General features: G+C 70.1%; 2 protein-coding genes across 2 annotated transcripts; one reads left to right on the top strand and one right to left on the bottom strand.

The window, feature by feature from the left end:
• Nucleotides 1-949: 949 nt before the first annotated feature.
• On the top strand, nt 950-5,276 carry PRKAG3 (protein kinase AMP-activated non-catalytic subunit gamma 3). The gene is made up of 13 exons (XM_082763401.1): nt 950-987; nt 1,698-1,737; nt 1,820-2,070; nt 2,167-2,248; nt 2,329-2,387; nt 2,632-2,677; nt 2,775-2,829; nt 2,952-3,078; nt 3,186-3,351; nt 3,457-3,494; nt 3,675-3,821; nt 3,927-4,096; nt 4,480-5,276. The coding sequence occupies exons 1-12, from the start codon at nt 955-957 to the stop codon at nt 4,041-4,043; spliced, it is 1,161 nt and encodes a 386-aa protein (XP_082619527.1). The 5' UTR covers nt 950-954; the 3' UTR covers nt 4,044-4,096; nt 4,480-5,276.
• A 236-nt stretch (nt 5,277-5,512) lies between these two features.
• CYP27A1 (cytochrome P450 family 27 subfamily A member 1) lies at nt 5,513-9,911 on the bottom strand. Its single transcript, XM_082763400.1, has 9 exons — nt 9,648-9,911; nt 7,894-8,084; nt 7,519-7,718; nt 7,244-7,441; nt 6,913-7,073; nt 6,543-6,709; nt 6,254-6,335; nt 5,981-6,181; nt 5,513-5,896 (listed from the first exon to the last, which is right to left on the bottom strand). The coding sequence occupies exons 1-9, from the start codon at nt 9,891-9,893 to the stop codon at nt 5,771-5,773; spliced, it is 1,572 nt and encodes a 523-aa protein (XP_082619526.1). The 5' UTR covers nt 9,894-9,911; the 3' UTR covers nt 5,513-5,770.
• Between the last annotated feature and the right edge of the window lie 5,556 nt (nt 9,912-15,467).

The following is a 15,467-nucleotide window of genomic DNA, read 5'->3' as shown; positions in this document are numbered from 1 at the left end:
CTCTTGCCAGCACCGCCGCAGCGCCCAGCCTGGAGCCAGGCTGCCCAGCTGCGTGCCGGGGCCACAGGGGAGCGGGGTGGCTCTGGGGGGGCCCTCGGGGCACCCCAGCCCTGCTGGTTTGTGCCTAGCACCCAGCACCCAGCCCCCTGCCTCCTCCCTCCTCTTCCTCCCTGTTTTTGGGCCCTGCCTTTGCCGTAGCGCTCCGGGAGCGAGGCCTTTGCTCCTTAACGGGGTGCACGGGGGTGCTCGCAGCTGGCCCCAGCATCCCGCGGGTATTTTGGGAAGCTGTCGGCCGTGATTTAAAACCCTCTGCCTGGCCCTGCCTGGCAGCATCTCCCGCATGGGTCCTGACCCGGGGGAGCTCAGGGCCCTGCTCCCCACCCCGTCCCACGGGGGGCACAGAGCCGCTCCGTCCCTACAGCCAGCCCCATGCCTGCTTGCCCGGGGCTGGCCCGGCAGCAGGCCAGGCGTTCCTTCAACCTTCCCGAAATAGAAACGGAGCCGGGAGCGAGCGTGGGGCAGGAGGGGTGGCCCAGGAAGGAGGTTTTGGGGCAGGCACGGCTTGGGGACACCACCACGGGGACAAAGCGCCCGGCCCGGCTGTCCCCGTGTCCCCACAGCTGCTGGCTGCCACCGGGGCCATCCCTCCTCCAGCATCCCCAGGGCTTCGGGGTGCCGAAACCCCCTGCTCCTCCTGCCTCATCCCTCGGGGGCTGGGCAGGGGGCAGCTTCCCCACCCCGTCCCCATGTCCCCATCCCCGTCACCCTCCCCTCGCCTCCCCAAACCTCTGGGGGCCTCAGCGCCCTGCAGGTGCCTGTCTGGGGGTGGCAGGGTGGCGCTGCCTGGTGGCCCCCCCGGCGGCGGGGGCACGGCTGGCATTGCTCAGTGACACCCTATCTGCCAGGGCCCGGCCAGCAGCGGGCCCAGAATAGCAGCGCTGCCCTGCAGTCAGCATGGAGCAGCTCCCCGGCCCCGCTGCTCCGCAGGTACCCCCGGGACGGGCGGGGGGCACGGCCGGGAAGGCACCGCCTGGGGACCGGCCACTGCGGGTGGGGGGCACCGGGGGGGCTGCTGGCACCTTCCCATGGCCAGGCAAGGGCACGGAGCAGGGCACGAGCCGCCTGCTTGCCCCGGTGCTGCCAGCCCCAGGGAATGGTTGGGGTGGGGGGCGTTTGTATAGGGTCACCTCCCCGCCGGGGATAGCTGTGGTGTCCTTAGGGAGCAGCCCACGCAGCTTTGTTATGGTAGGGTGGCATGTAAACATTGGCTCTGCCGCTGGCCCTGCCCGCGGTGCGTGCTGCTTTGTTATTGTAGGGTCTCCCGGGGGATTAGGGGGGAACGTGGGGCCAGGCGGCCCGTCCTGCTCGCCCCCCTTCCCGCTTGGAGCTGCCCCTTTGTTATTGTAGGGGCTGCCCCTTTGTTATTGTAGGGTCTCCTGGCGCGGAGACCCTCTGATACCTGCAGGCTCCCAGCATCGGAGGAAGCCGGAGCAGGATTTACACCTTGGGGGCCGGGGCAGGGCTGCCACGGCACGGGGAGCACCCGCACGGCCCCGCATCCCCTGCCCTCCCCGGGGACCCCCGCTGCCCCCCCAAAAGGGGCTGTGTTGTCCGGGTGCCCCCCACCTGCACCCTGGGGTGGGGGCGAGGCTGTGCAGGGTGCTGCTGACCCCCCCAATCTCTCTGTGCCCCCTCAGATGGCGCTGCTGGATGCCGCCGCCCGCCCCGAGGACGAAGGTGGGTGTCTGGGGGGGGGTCTGCTGGCCCCAAGGGGTCTGGGGGCACCGGGACCTGGCAGCGGGGCTCAGAGCCGGGGCAGGTTTGCCCCTAGGGTTCCCGGAGGTCCCCAGGGAGGAGGAGGAGGAGGAAGAGGAGGAGGAGGAAGAGGACGGGCGGAGGAGCCCCAGGCCCGTCACCTTCACGCTGGGCCCCGAGGTGCTGGGGCTGGGCCCCGAGGGGGATTTCCAGACCCCCGACGCCGAGGTCTACATGCACTTCTTGCGGAGCCACTGCTGCTACGACGCCGTCCCCACCAGCTGCAAGCTCGTCGTCTTCGACACCAGCCTGGAGGTGAGGCCACGGGGGACCAGTGAGGGGACAGCCCGGGGTGTAGGGGGAGGTATCGGGGACCCCCTGACCCCAATTCCCTCCCCGTTCTGCTGCCAGATCAAGAAGGCTTTTGTGGCGCTGGTGGCCAACGGGGTGCGCGCCGCCCCGCTGTGGGACAGCAAGACTCAGAGCTTCGTGGGTGAGTGCCGGGAGCCCCGGGGTGCTGCCGGCCCCGCTGCGGGGTGCGGGCAGCACGGCCAGCCCCCCGTGTCTCCGCAGGGATGCTCACCATCACCGACTTCATCAACATCCTCCACCGCTACTACCGCTCGCCCCTGGTGAGTGCCACGGGGTTGGGCACGGGGCAGGGCAGGGGGTGGCCGCTGCTTCTCCCGCTCCCCAGCTCCGTGGGCAACCCAGGAGCTGCCCTGGAGCATCCCAGGGATTGGCGTTGCTTTGGGGCACCAAAAGGGTCCCCATGATGTGTCCCCATGGGCTGGGATGCTGGGGAAAGGGGCAGCCCCCCAAAACCCCCCCACACCCGGCTGGGTCCCCCTGACTGGGGCTTCTCTCTGCCCTCAGGTTCAGATCTACGAGGTGGAGGAGCACAAGATTGAGACGTGGAGAGGTAAAAGGGGGAGGTGACGGGGGGTGTCCAGGCTGGGGGCGGCGTGGAGGTGGCTCTGGGGGTGTGGGGCCCCGCTCCCACCGCTCTCCCTTCGCAGAGGTGTACCTGCAGGGCTCCTTCAAGCCGCTGGTCTACATCTCACCGAGCAATAGGTGAGCGGGGGAGAGCCGCTGGGACGCCCACCCGGCTGCCCTCGATGCAGCCCTGCTCCCCATGGGGAGGTGCCGGGGGGGCTTCCAGGCACAGCCGTGTCCCCCCGCGCCGTCCCCTGCAGCCTCTTCGACGCCGTCTACTCCCTGATCAAGCACAAGATCCACCGCCTGCCCGTCATCGAGCCCACCTCGGGCAACGTCCTGCACATCCTGACGCACAAACGCATCCTCAAATTCCTCCACATCTTCGTGAGTGCAGGGGGGGGCAGCGGGCACAGGGGGGGCGCAGGGTGCGCGCGCTGCTCGCCGGGGTCGCGTAGCGCGTACACACGCACGTGTGCCCTGCCCCAAAGCAGGGCTCCACCATCCCCAAGCCGCGCTTCCTGAAGAAAACGGTGCAGGAGCTGTGCGTCGGCACCTTCCGCGACGTGGCCGTGGTGCCCGAGACCGCCCCCATCTACACGGCCCTGGAGATCTTCGTGGACCGCCGCGTCTCCGCGCTGCCCGTCATCAACGCCGCCGGTACGCGGGGTGGAGAGCCCCCTGCTCACCCCCTCTGCGGTGCCTCCTGCCCCGTTCCCAGCCCCAAAACCCCCTCCTGAGCCCCCCTGCTCTGTCTCCTCGCAGGGCAGGTGGTCGGGCTCTACTCCAGGTTCGATGTCATTGTGAGTACCGGGCGGGCTTGCACGGCCGTGCGCCAGCGCGGTGGCACGAGCCTGCACGTGGGGACGGTGGGGAGGTGCCAAAAAGCGGGCTGTGGGGGCACTCACACCCCGGCACCCATCCCACGTGCGGTGGCCACGCGTGCCGGCACCCCATGCACCCGGGCACCGCCTCTCCCGCAGCACCTGGCGGCCCAGAAGACCTACAACAACCTGGACATCAGCGTGCGCGAGGCGCTGCGGCAGCGCACCGTGTGCCTGGAGGGGGTCCTCACCTGCTACCCCCACGAGACCATGGAGGACATCATCGACCGCATCGCCAAGGAGCAGGTGAGCGCCCGGGCAGCGTCCCTGCTGTCCGCCAGCCCCCTCCCTGCCTTCTGTCCCCCTCCCCACACACACACACACCCTGTGACGCTCTGCCCGTGCCCGCAGGTCCATCGCCTGGTTCTGGTGGACGAGAACCAGTACCCGCGGGGCATCGTCTCCCTCTCCGACATCCTCCAGGCCCTGGTGCTCACTCCCGCAGGTATCGATGCTCTTAACTCTTAGCCCACGACGCTCCATCTTCCTCCATTCGCACCCTCCATTTCTCTCCACTTCAGGTAGGCGCTGCCCTCCCCCGCCACTGCGTGCCTGCCCCCTCCCCACCGCTGGGTCCCTGTCACCGCACACACCCCACTGAGGCACTTTTTGGGTCGGGAATGGGTTTGGGATGCCCCCCCACACACAATCCCAGCAGCGCCCAGTTGCCCCGTGCAGGCAGGGTGCTAAACACACCAGGCTTGGGACCTCCCCAGCACGGTGCCTTCCCCGTCCCCTTGCAAGTCCCCGCTGTCCTCTGCACTGTCCCCATGTCCCCTGTGCCATCCCCATGCCCTGTGGCCACCGGGGCAGGACAGAGTGCCATGCCATAGGGTGCCCAGCCCTGCACCAGCGCCTGCTGGGGTTATGGGGTTATGGCCTTGTGCCCTCTCTCACCCCACAGGCATCGACTGAAGACACCGGGGACGTGCCGCCGCCGCCTCGTCCCACTCGGGGCCTCTTGCTTGGCCCGGCCCAGGCACTGGCGGGGCCGTGGAAGGAGGCTCAGGCCCCGGGGGGCTCTCCGTACGGGGGTGCTGCCCACCCACCCCGCTCCTGGGACTCGTCTTGAGCCCGGGGCCAGCTCCCTCCAGCCTCGCGGAGGACCAAGGGCGAGCACGTGGGGCTGCCTGACGGGCACCGTGCCGTGAAGGGCTGCGCAGCCGGGTGCAGGGACCCTCCTGGCCACCTCCAACCCGTCCCATCCCAAACTGCTGCCAGATCCGAGTGCTTCAGCCCCCGGTGAGCTGGGTCCTGCTGGGCTCGGGCGCAGGAGGGGGCACGGTGGTGGCGTGGCTCAGCTGCACACACACAGCCTTGTTTATTGTAGGGTCTCCTAGGGCTGGAGCGCCCCGGCAGCGGTGCTTGCAAGGGGACCTTGCACACTATTTTTTTTGGGGGGGGTATTTATTTATGTGCCGGTCTGCTCAGCCTTGTTGGAATAAAGCTGCCTGCCCCAGGCACCGTGGGCGTCCTCGCCTGTCTGGGCACACAGCCTGGCACGGCTCCTCGGGGCTGGGGAGGGGGTGCTGGGGGGTGCCCATTTGGGGACAGCCACGGGTGGCACCTCTGCCCCCATGGGGACACCCTGAGGCACGCAGCTCGGTGGCCTTTGGGGACAGGGGGAGCTGAGCCCATCCTCCCCCCCTGCTGCCTCACCCTGCCCCTTCCCGTGCCCCCTTATCAGCATCTCCAGGGAGGAACAACTGATAGCGAGAGGTCCCGTGTGATGCACGCCCCCTGTGCTGGCTGGCACTGCCGGGGGGCACGGTGCCAGCCCCCTCCCCACGGTGGGGACCCGCTGCCAGCTGCAGTTTTACTCCCCGGGGCTGGCTCTGTCCCTCCCCAAAACCCCCCAAACCCCGCTGGCGGCTCCATCCTGCCCCGCGAGGTGTGTGTGTGGGGGGGAAACTGAGGCACGGAGAAGGGGCTGGGGCCAAGGTCAGTTATTGAGACAGGACCCGGGCGTCCTGGCCCCAGGCACAGATCCACGCGCAGCGACACGATCACGGGACGAAGGAGACACCCCACGGCCGCCAGCCCCCTCCCTGCGCCCCCCGACCCCGGCAGGGAGAGCTCCTGGGTCCCCGCCACAGCCCGGGGGGGCACGGGATGGGACGGGACGGGGCTGGGGCTGGGGGTGGGGGGACCCCTGGCAGCGTGTGAAAGGCACAGCAAAGCCCCCAGCCTCCTGCTCAGGGGGCCCCCGGGCGAGCGATGAACTCCAGGTTGATGGGCTTGTCGGCCACCAGCACGATGCGGGACACGGACGTCACCTCCACGCCGCGGGGGTCCGGCCGCACCTCGAACGCTTGGATGATCTGGAGGGGGGAAAAAAGGAGAGTGGCGGTGCCTCGAGATCCCCCCAAAACCACCCAGCACAGCCTGGGGGGGGCCCTACTCACCCTGGCGAGGGCCAGGTGCATCTCCAGCTCGGCGATGCGGCGGCCGACGCAGGCGCGGACCCCGTAGCCGAAGGGAATGGAGCTGAAGGGGTGGTGGGGGGAGCCGTAGCCCCGGAGCCAGCGCTGGGGGAGGAAGCGCTCGGGCTCGGGGAAGTAGGTCTCGTCGTGGGACATGGCGTAGTGCGCCAGGACGAAGAGGGTCTGCGGGGTGGGAAGGGGGTCAATGCCCCGCGGGGCACAGCGGGGTCCCCTCCCTGAGTGACCCCGACTCACGTTCTTGGGGAAGAGGTAGTCTCCGATGATGATGTCCTTCTCGTAAAAGACCCTGGCGTTGGTGGGGACCACGGGGTAGACCCTGGGCCGGGATGTGGGGAGAGTTGGTGCGGGAGCTGCTCCCACCTGAGCCCCAAGGTAGGGCCAGGAGGAACATCTCCCGCTGCCCGGCAGCTCCGTCCCACCCCGGGGAGGATGTGGGTGGGCCCCAGGGGGCTGCAACCCAGCTCTGCGCCCTGCCTGGCCGGTGTCCCCAGCACCAGCACCCCCAAAAGCCGTGAGGCTGTACCTCAGCGTCTCCTTGATGATGGCCCGGAGCATCGGCATCTTGGGGATGTCCTCGGCTTGAGGAAAGCGGTCCGGGGGCACGACGGCTTTCAGCTCCTGGTACAGGGTCTCCTGGATGCCTAAGTCCCGGGAGAGGTGGTACAGGGCCCACGACAGGGTGTTGGAGGTCTGGGGGAGCAGAGGGGAGGGAGGGAGATGGGGCTGGCACCAGAACACCCTCGCGGTGCGGCAGCGTGGCACCAGACAGCCCCGTGCGCAGGGAAAGAGGGAGGGAAACTGAGGCACGGAGCCGGGTGGGTGGCAGAAGGGAGCACAGGGGCTGCACCGACGGCTCCCTGAGCCCTTTGGGGCAGTGCGGGGCTGGCCCTCACCGTGTCCACGCCGGCCAGCAGCAGCTCGGCCACGCTGCCGTAGACCTCGTCCAGGCTGAGCCTGCCGCTGGCCAGCAGGTAGCTCAGGTAGCCCGACACCTCCTTGCCCCTCTCCACCTGCCCCTCCAGCTCCTTCATCTTCCGATCAATCAGGTTCTTGCCTGCGGGGACAGAGGTGGCCACGGGGAGGTGACCCAGAGCGCACGGAGAGGCGGGCAGACCCCGGGTGGCCAAAAAGGAACGCGCCCTGGCCACGCTCGGCGGCTCTCTTTGGGTGGCTGCCCCCCTCGTGAGGGTCCTTGTGGGGTCTGACCCCATCCCCAGGGCTCACCGAAGGCAAAGATGGTGTCCCAGCTGTCCAGGTAGCGGTCCCAGTAGGGCAGCACCTTGCGGCTCCAGCGGGGCAGGACGGTGGCGAAGATGGAGTTCTTGAACATGAGGTTGATGGAGTCGATGAAGTGCTGCGTCTCGGCGGGGACCTGCTGCTTCAGGCACCCGATGCGGGTCTCGAAGAGGATATAGGAGATCCCTGCGGGAACAGACCGCATCCAGACCCCCGCGGGGACGCAGCGGGGCGGGGGCGAGGGCCGGGCCCCCCCCTTTTACCTTCCAGGGCGAAGCGATAGAGCAGGTTGGCCACGTCCCCCACCAGCACCCCCGAGGGGCTGCGGCTCCGCTCCTCGCGCAGCCGCACCATCAGGTCCGACACCACCTCGCCGATGGCGTCCGCGTACAGCAGCGCCTCCGAGGGCTTCAGCAGCCTCTTGTTGAGGACCTGGCGCAGGCGGTACCAGCGCTCCCCTTCCCTGCAAGGGGAGCCGGGCTCAGCCGGCGCCGTGCCAAATTCGCCCCGAGCCCTGCCAGGCTCTCCGCCCGCCGGCAAAGGGAGCGCTGGGAGCTCCTGCCCTGACCCCGCAGCACCCCGGGGCAAGGGGGCAGGGGGTTTGCTGCCCCGCAGGGCACGGCCAGGGCAGGACTCACTCGGTGAAGGGTCCGTAGGGCAGGCGCCGGGTGTCCCGGTGCTCCTTCCACAGGGCCATGTCGCTGCGCATCGGGTACTTGCCCTCCTGCCGCAGCAGCTGCTCCAGCACCACGGGGCTCCCGATGTTGATGTTCTGGTAGTGCCCGAAGGTCGACTTCCAGATGGGGCCGTAAATGCGCCGGGACATCAGCTGCGAGGCAGCAGAGCAAGGCAGGGTGAAGGGGGCGTCGGGGTGGGGGCAGCGCTCAGCACCGGGGCTGGATCAGTGCCCGGGCACAGGAGGCACCGACCCCCTGCAGGCACCTCCCTCAGCCATCCCAGGGATGTGTGGGGAGCCCGGTGGGTCTTGTAGGGTGGCACAGACCAGGAGGGGACAGCAGGGACAGGGACAGCTGCCACGCACTCGGGGCTTGGCCATCCATGCTCCGCTCGGGAGCGGGTCCTTGAACCCGGCTCCGATAAGGGGTGGTTAATGATCAGCACCGGGCTGCTCCCGGGGCAGGTGTCCAAGCGCTGGGGCCACACGTGGCCTTGGGCTCCCGTACCACCCAGGGGACATCCACCAGCATCAGCCCCTTGCAAGCCACAGGGCCACTTCCAAAGGGCTCGTGGCACCTCGCCGGGCACCGCCACAGCCCCCGCGGAGCGGGACCAAGCCCAGGGGGCTGCGGGGACCCAGCAGGGAAGCCGTGGTCCCGGTTCCCCGTGGCTGCGGGGATGCACGTGGTACAATCTCCCTTGGTGACTGACTGCATCGCAGCCTGAGCCCGGATTCATCTGGATTCGTCACCGCGGGGAGACGTTCCTCGCGCGCGGTGGCAGGAGGAGGGGGAGGGACGGCCGCCCCGGTGCCGGTGCCGCAGGCGTGGTGCACCCTGAGAACACGGGGCTGCGGGTGGCTGCACCCTGGGTCGAAGCCTGCTGCCAGGACCATGCCAGCTCATGGCCAGGACCCGGCACGGCTTCGGGCCTTGGAGCGCAGGGCTGGGAGAAGCTGCTGGGATCAGGGGAAGGCACCTCCGGAGCTGTCTGCAAAGCTGGGCCACGCTCAGAGCCCCAGGGGAGCAGCAGGGACCTGTGCCTGCTCTCCCCGAGCCCCTGCTCCCCTGCCCGCTGCTCCGCGGTGCCAGGAGGCCTGATCCTGCACTCTCCTCCCAGCCGTGGCGGGTCGGAGCTCCAGGGTGCTGGAGGCTGCCCGCCTGGCTCCTGGCCAGCCAAGCCCATGGCTTGCTTCATCCGACGTATGAGGAAGTGCCGACAGAAGGAAACAAACAGCTGCCTGCTCCTCCCCTGCATCCCCGGGCACCACATGCCCCCGCATCTGCCCCCCAGACTGCTGCTCGCTGCAGCTGGAGCTGGCCGGGGGTGCCGGGACCCTGCGAGCAGCCCCTGGCCCTCGGGGGGAAGCCAAGGCACGCGTGGCCCTGCCCGGCTCGGGCACTCCGAGGCAGCCGGTGGGCTCTTCTGGGTGCCACCCGCTTCTCCACCAGCCCCTCCGTGCGCTGCCCCCCCCCGCATCCCCCCACGGGTGCCGGGGCGCTCCCCACCCTGTCACTCGCGGGCTCACCCCCACGCGGGCACCCAGCTCGCCGCGACCCCATCCCCACCACCCATCCCCAAACCCCCCCCAGCTCATCGTGCCACCCTCCCCACCTCCCTCTCACCCTCGGGGACCCGCAGCCAGCCCCCCCACCCCCCCACGGGGGGCATCCCGCATCCCCCGGGCCGGCCAAACCGCGCGCGCCCCGGGCACCTGGAGCCGGTGTGTGTGCAGCAGGTAGCCGCGCAGGAAGAGCCAGAAGAAAGTCCTGAGCAAACCCGGCCCCGGCAGCTCCGCGGGGCCCTTCAGCCGAGCCGGCCCCGCCGCCGCCGCCGCCGAGCTCCCGGCCCTGCGCGGCGGCCCCGGGCTGCGCGGAGGCGGCGGCGGCGGCGGCGAAGGGCGAGGGCGCAGGAGCAGCGGCAGCAGCGGCCGCCGAGCCCCGCCGCTCGGGCCCGCCATGCTCCGTCGGCAGCGCACGGGACGGGGCGGTGCGGGGAGGCACCGGGGGGCGGCGGGGGGCGGCACCGGGGGAGGCACCGGGGGGCGGCGCGGGGGCGGCACCGGCAGCGGGGAGCGGGGAGCGGGCACCGGGAGCCGCTTGTGCGCGCCGGGAGCCGGGCACCGCGCACCGGGGGGGGTGCGTAAAGGCACCACCGTGGCCCCCGATCTGGCACCGGAGGCGCTGCGCCCCGGGCACCGTGCGGAGAGTGCCGGGTGATGGCACCGGGACCGGCGAGCAGCACCGGGCACGGTGACACCTCGCCCATCGGTCCCCGTCCCCGTTCTCTCTCCCTGTTTCTGCTCCTGCCCCATTTTTCTCCCCATCTTTCTCCCTGCCCTTGTCGCTCCCCGCCCCTGTGTGCCCCCCTCCGGTCCCCCCGAAGTGTCCCTTGGTGCAGCCGTGTGGTGTGGGAGGACCTGCTCCAGGCCACAGGGACAGTGCCAAAGGTGCTGGGAGGCTGCGCTGGGCTGGCACTCATCCCTCCCCTGGGGAAAGGGTTGGCAGCTCGGGGAGGGCGCAGCCACCCCACAAGGCAGCCGGATGGGGACACCCAGCGTGGCTGTGGCACCTTTTTAGGGACGACTTTGCTTTGTCACCGCGGCAGTGGGAGCGTGGCACCGGCTCCTGCCAGCCCACGGGCTGTCGCTGCTGCGGCGGTGCCCAGGACGCGTTCCCTCTGCCCGGCCTGGCGCTGCCACCGGGTTTGGGGGCTCTGCTCTGCCCGCAGCGGGACCCCGTGCCGTGCTGGGCCGCCCCACTGCTGATCATCGACCGCCCTTATCAGGTCAAAGTCCTGGACGGGCACATTTTGTCCCCAGGGCAGGCAGACACCTGAGAGCCCCGGGGGTGGCAGTGTCCCTTGTCCCCCTCGGGGACGAGAGCTACCCCAGGCTGGGCTCCAGGTGCCCGACGTGCCCTGCAGCAGCGGGGCCGGGGCTGGGTGGTCCCGGGGGGCTGTGGGGGCGCTGGGCAGGGGCCCCCGTGAGCCAGCAGACACCCGGCAGAGCCGGGGCGCACAAGTGTGAGCGCCTGCCGCCATCTCATGGCTGCGCGCAGCCTGTGCTGCCCAGCCTGGGCGCACACCCCCGGCACCACGGGGGGGTTTCCAGCCCGGGCTGCGCCCCCCCCAGGGCCTCGCCCGTGTCCCCTTGCTGGGGAGTGCTTTTTGCCCCCCTTCTTTCCCTTGGCAAACGCCAGCTGGGGGACCCCAACCGCTGGGGCTGGCTGCTGGGGGGGGTGTTCAGAGCCAAGACACGTCCCGGGGGGGGCTTGCTGGTGGGGCTGGGGGCTTCCCCGGGGTGGAAGGAGGCTGCTGAATCCACAGCTCTGCCCCTGTCCCTGCGGGGTGTTCCTGCAGCACGCCCAGCTCCCGGGGTCCCTGCAGAGCGGTTGTCCTGCAAACTGGGGGGGCTCGGGTGCCGGGCACCCCGCAGGAGCTCTTGGGGCTCGGGTGCTCCCCGTCCCCGCAGCGGGGAGCTGCTGACGGGGAACGGCCCCCGCGGGACCCCAAAGGGCAGGGGGCGACCTCGTGGGGTCTGACAGAGCCCCTGTCCCCAAATCCGGCCCAGCCGAGGGGGACCCCGGTGCCCGGCTCCTTCTCGCCGCAGCCGCTAGGCTGTGCTCCCTCCTCTCCCACCGCGGGGAGCCGCCGGGGACCTGCAGCGCCGCCGAGCCCCGTGCCCTGCCCGCATCAGGATGCGGCCCCGCAGCCCCGGGGGGGTCCCCGCCTGAGCCCCCAGCAGCCCTGGGTGGCGGCACCCAAGGGTGCTCCTCCAGCTCCCCCTCTCCAGCCCGGTATCGCCCCGGTTTCCCAGCCCCGGGGGCCGGTGGCAGGGGGGGCGTGCATTGAGTCACCCGGGGGGGAGCAAGCGGAGGGGACAGCGAGAGGCCCGAGGCCACGGGGATGGCTGCCAGGGCTGCGGGGGCTGTGGGGGTGGGCGTGCGGGAAGGAGGGGGGTCGGGTGAGTCAGGCTGCGCCGTCGGCGGCCTGGCGGGGACTTCCAAAAGGAAGTGGCTGGGCCATGACACATCCCCAGCCGGAGGGTGCCGCAGGGGTCCTGGGGCTTCTCCAGCTCCAGGGACAGCTCAGCGGCTGCTGCAGGGGTCCCTCGTCTCGCTGGGGTGGGCAGGGGGCTGCAGCGGGGGCCGTGCTGGTGGGGATGGCGTCGTGGGGTGTCCCTGCACCGGGGATCGATCCCAGCGGGCAGGGCAGAGGCAGCAGAGCGTTCATCCGTGGGGACGCAGAGATGGGGGTGGCCACGGGCCATCCTTCCCCACGCTGGATGGGACCTGTGGGTGCAGGGACAGGCGCCGTGGGACCCCTGCCCCGCTCTGTCCCCCTGACCCAGCCACCAGCTGCTGCTCGCAACGCGGTGGGTCCTGGCCGCCGGGGCAGAGGGACAGCTCTCCTTACGTGACTTGCGCAGAGTCACCCAGGAGCTGGAAACTTTTCCCAGGGCTGCATCCGCCTCACCCCCTTTTGCTGTCCCCGAGCTGGGAGCGGGCTGTCCCCCTGGGAGGGCATCCCCTGAGTCACCCCAGGAGAGCCCAGGCGGTGAGAAGGCTGCGCATGGGGTCCCCGTAACTGCTCTGCCGTCACGCCAGCCGTGCGTCACCGCGCTGACACCGCCTGAGTCACGGGCTGTGCCGGGGTCAGCGGGGCTGCACAGCTGGCTGGGGGGACACGGGGAGATCCGGGAGGACCGGGACACGTCCCAGGTCTGCAGTCAGGGCTGTCCCCCCTCACCGAGTGCCCAAGCAGGGCCCTCTCGCCCCTCTCCCTAAGGAACCCATTCCCGTGGAGAGGCAGGACAGCCCCCTCGTGACCAAGGGGACAGCACAAGCTTTGGAAACAAGCCTCGAATCAAGCACCACGATAGCCCCAGCATGCAGGGCTCAGCTCCCAGCAGCCAGCTCTGGTGCCCTGGGGGCCCCGGGGTGCCGGGACCTTGCCCCGAGGCCGTGGGGCCGGAGGCTGGGGCAGCCCTGGGGCTGCCGGCCGGGCGCGCAGGCAGGCTGTTATCGGGGAGACGGGAGGCAGCCCGGGCTGCTCTCAAGTGGGCCAGGCTGATTAGTGCCTTCAAGTGCCTACAGAGTTATTCTAAGTCAAGTAGGCGCGAAGGGAGCCGGCCTCGCCAGCCTGGGACCGGCGTCGGGCGAGGGAGGGCTGGGACCCGGCCGACCCCATCGCCTTGCTCCCCGCGGCCCCAAGCAGCCCTGCGTGGTGAGGGGGTGCTCCCCTGCTCCGGCCGCCCCTCTCCGTCCCTTCCTCCCGCTGCAAAAGGCTGTTTGCTCCAGCCCCAAAGCAAACCTGATTTTATCTCCCGGCTGCAGTTCCCTTGGCCGTGGGCCACGGCCGATGCCTCCTACGCAGCACTTGCGGAGCCCATTGGGGGACCCGCGCACAGAGCGGGCTGTGTACGCCGCCACATGACATCATGTTTACGGCCCGCGGGGGCCCAAGGACACCCCCTCCCTGCTCCCAGCCCCCCCGAGCCCTGCGTGTCCATCCCAGCCCGCAGCTGCACAGCATCCCGTGCTCCCTGCACCGGGCAGTACGGCACAGGGGGAGCTGGGGGGAGCGGGGCCAACCCCGGCATCATTTCTGCCTTGGGGGGGTGCTTTCGGATCTGCTGGTCCCCCCCCCCCCCAGCCTCGGTTTCCCCTCTGGAGTGTGGATGCCGTGCTAGCGCTGAGTGTGGGCTGCTGCGGCGGCACGAGGTCAGGCCCTCGAGTTGTTGCTCCGAGGGAAAGGCAAATCTTCTCCCCTTGGGACATGGATGTTCCCGGCTCTCCCAGGACAGAGCTGGGGCTGCGCTGCTCTTGCGTGAAACTGAGGCTGTCGGGAAAGAGCAACAGCATCCAGAGCCACGGGGGCTCGCTGTGGAGTGCTAGGGCCATCCATCCTTCCAGCTGTCCGTCTGTCTCTCCATCCATCCATCCATCCATCCATCCATCCATCCATCCATCCATCCATCCATCCATCCATCCACCCATCCATCCTCACACCTATCTATCCACCCCTTCAGCTAGCCTTCCCCCCATCCATCTGTCCATCCATCCATCCATCCATCACTGTGCTGTCAGTGCTGCTGTCCCCCCTCGGGGCCCAGCCGCTCTCACCTCTCCGGTGCGGGGCTCCCCGAGGCCAGCGATGGAGAGCTGGGAACCGCTCGCACCCCGATGCTGGGGACCTTTTGGGGTCCCCCACGGCCACACCAGGAGGCTGTGAGGTTCTCCGTGCCCACGGGTGCCCAGAGTGGGGCCCCGGGGGCGCAGCGTGCTCGGGTGCAGGACACACTGGCCATGAGGAGCACCACGGGCAGGGGGTGCAGAGGAGATTCCCGGGGCTGTGCCCACCATCTCCCGGTGCTGGCTATGGGGCCGGCCGTGGGGCAGGGGCTGAGGCAGCATGAGTGCTGTCCGGGGGGGGGGAAACCTGTCTAATTTAAGACGGGGCCCCGCGGTCGCTGTCAGTGGCGGGCGGCGCTCTGATCTGGGGACAGGTCCTCGTCAGCTCCGCTCGCCGCCCGCCGGCCCGACATGAAAGGGCTCTGCGCCCCGATAAGGCCCCAGCCGGGCGGCCCCGTGGTGGCAGCGCCACGGCTGATCCCGGGGGCAGCCCGCGGGGACCCCTCGCAGCCAGCCCATGGCCAAATTCCCCATCACCATGCGTCGGGGAGCTCAGCGCCCTGCTCGGCGCACCGAATGGTGCCCCCGTCCCCTCCGGCTCCCACTGGTGGCAGCGCCCCACGGGCTGGGGGCTGTCCCCACGCAGCCTCCCCCCCCGCCTCTGTTTTTCGCCAGCCCCTCCGTGCCGCGGATGGGGCCGGTGTTGACTTAATAAGCTCATTCTGCTCCCGCGGCGAGGCCGCAACCCGGGGCTGGTGACATCACACGGCGCTGCCATGGGGACGCCGCGATGTCACCGGCACCGCGATGACCTCACGGCGGGAGCAAGGGGATGGGGCCAAGCCGGGCTGGATCACCGGGGTCCTGGGCGGCCAGGGAGGGGAGGGAAGCTGGGAAAGTATGCGGCCGCTGCGCGCCGCCGTGTTTGGCTTGGAAGTGGCCGCGCTTTCCCCGCAGCGGGGAGGGACGGTGCCCTTCCTCCCCCCAGCTTCCCCTCCCGCAGCCCCCACTTTGTGGCTGGGGGGGGGGGGGTGGTGGGGGATTGGGGACCCCCAGATCCCCATCCCTGCGCTTTGGGGTGGGTGGAAAAGGCAGAGTGGGGTCGATGTGGGGAGGCTGCGTCCCCAGGCTGGACCCTAAAGCGCCCCAAAGCCATCTGTGCGCTTCCCTACAGCTGGTGGCAGGTCTGTCACTGCTGCTTGGGACCCCACAGCTGGTTGGGGGGGGCAGCCAGACCCCCACATTTACTCTGCAGGAGCACAGGGGCGCCCGCATCCCCTTGGCACCCCCCCCCCATCATTAATTTCCATCAGTGGCCAAGCGGGGCCAGGGGTGGCCGAGGAACACAGCGCTTTCCCCTGATAGCAAAAATAAATACATTAAAATTCTTGCAGGAGGCA

The sequence above is a fragment of the Aythya marila genome, assembly GCF_965140915.1.
Source record: "Aythya marila genome assembly, chromosome: 6".
Classification (NCBI taxonomy): domain Eukaryota; kingdom Metazoa; phylum Chordata; class Aves; order Anseriformes; family Anatidae; genus Aythya; species Aythya marila.
The sequence above is the reverse complement of the archived record's forward strand: the minus strand, read 5'-3'. Positions and strand labels throughout refer to the sequence as shown.

Bases quoted from the DNA above. Each gene is read 5' to 3' on its own strand.
- CYP27A1 (XM_082763400.1), bottom strand. From the start codon at position 9,893: ATGGCGGGCCCGAGCGGCGGGGCTCGGCGGCCGCTGCTGCCGCTGCTC. The intron at 6,710-6,912 runs GTGAGGGCCAGC...CTGCTCCCCCAG, and splicing joins TGCTGGCCGGCGTGGACACG to ACCTCCAACACCCTGTCGTG. The intron at 6,336-6,542 runs GTACAGCCTCAC...ATCCCGGCCCAG, and splicing joins ATCATCAAGGAGACGCTGAG to GGTCTACCCCGTGGTCCCCA.
- PRKAG3 (XM_082763401.1), top strand. From the start codon at position 955: ATGGAGCAGCTCCCCGGCCCCGCTGCTCCGCAG. The intron at 2,678-2,774 runs GTAAAAGGGGGA...CTCCCTTCGCAG, and splicing joins CAAGATTGAGACGTGGAGAG to AGGTGTACCTGCAGGGCTCC. The intron at 3,079-3,185 runs GTGAGTGCAGGG...GCCCCAAAGCAG, and splicing joins TCAAATTCCTCCACATCTTC to GGCTCCACCATCCCCAAGCC.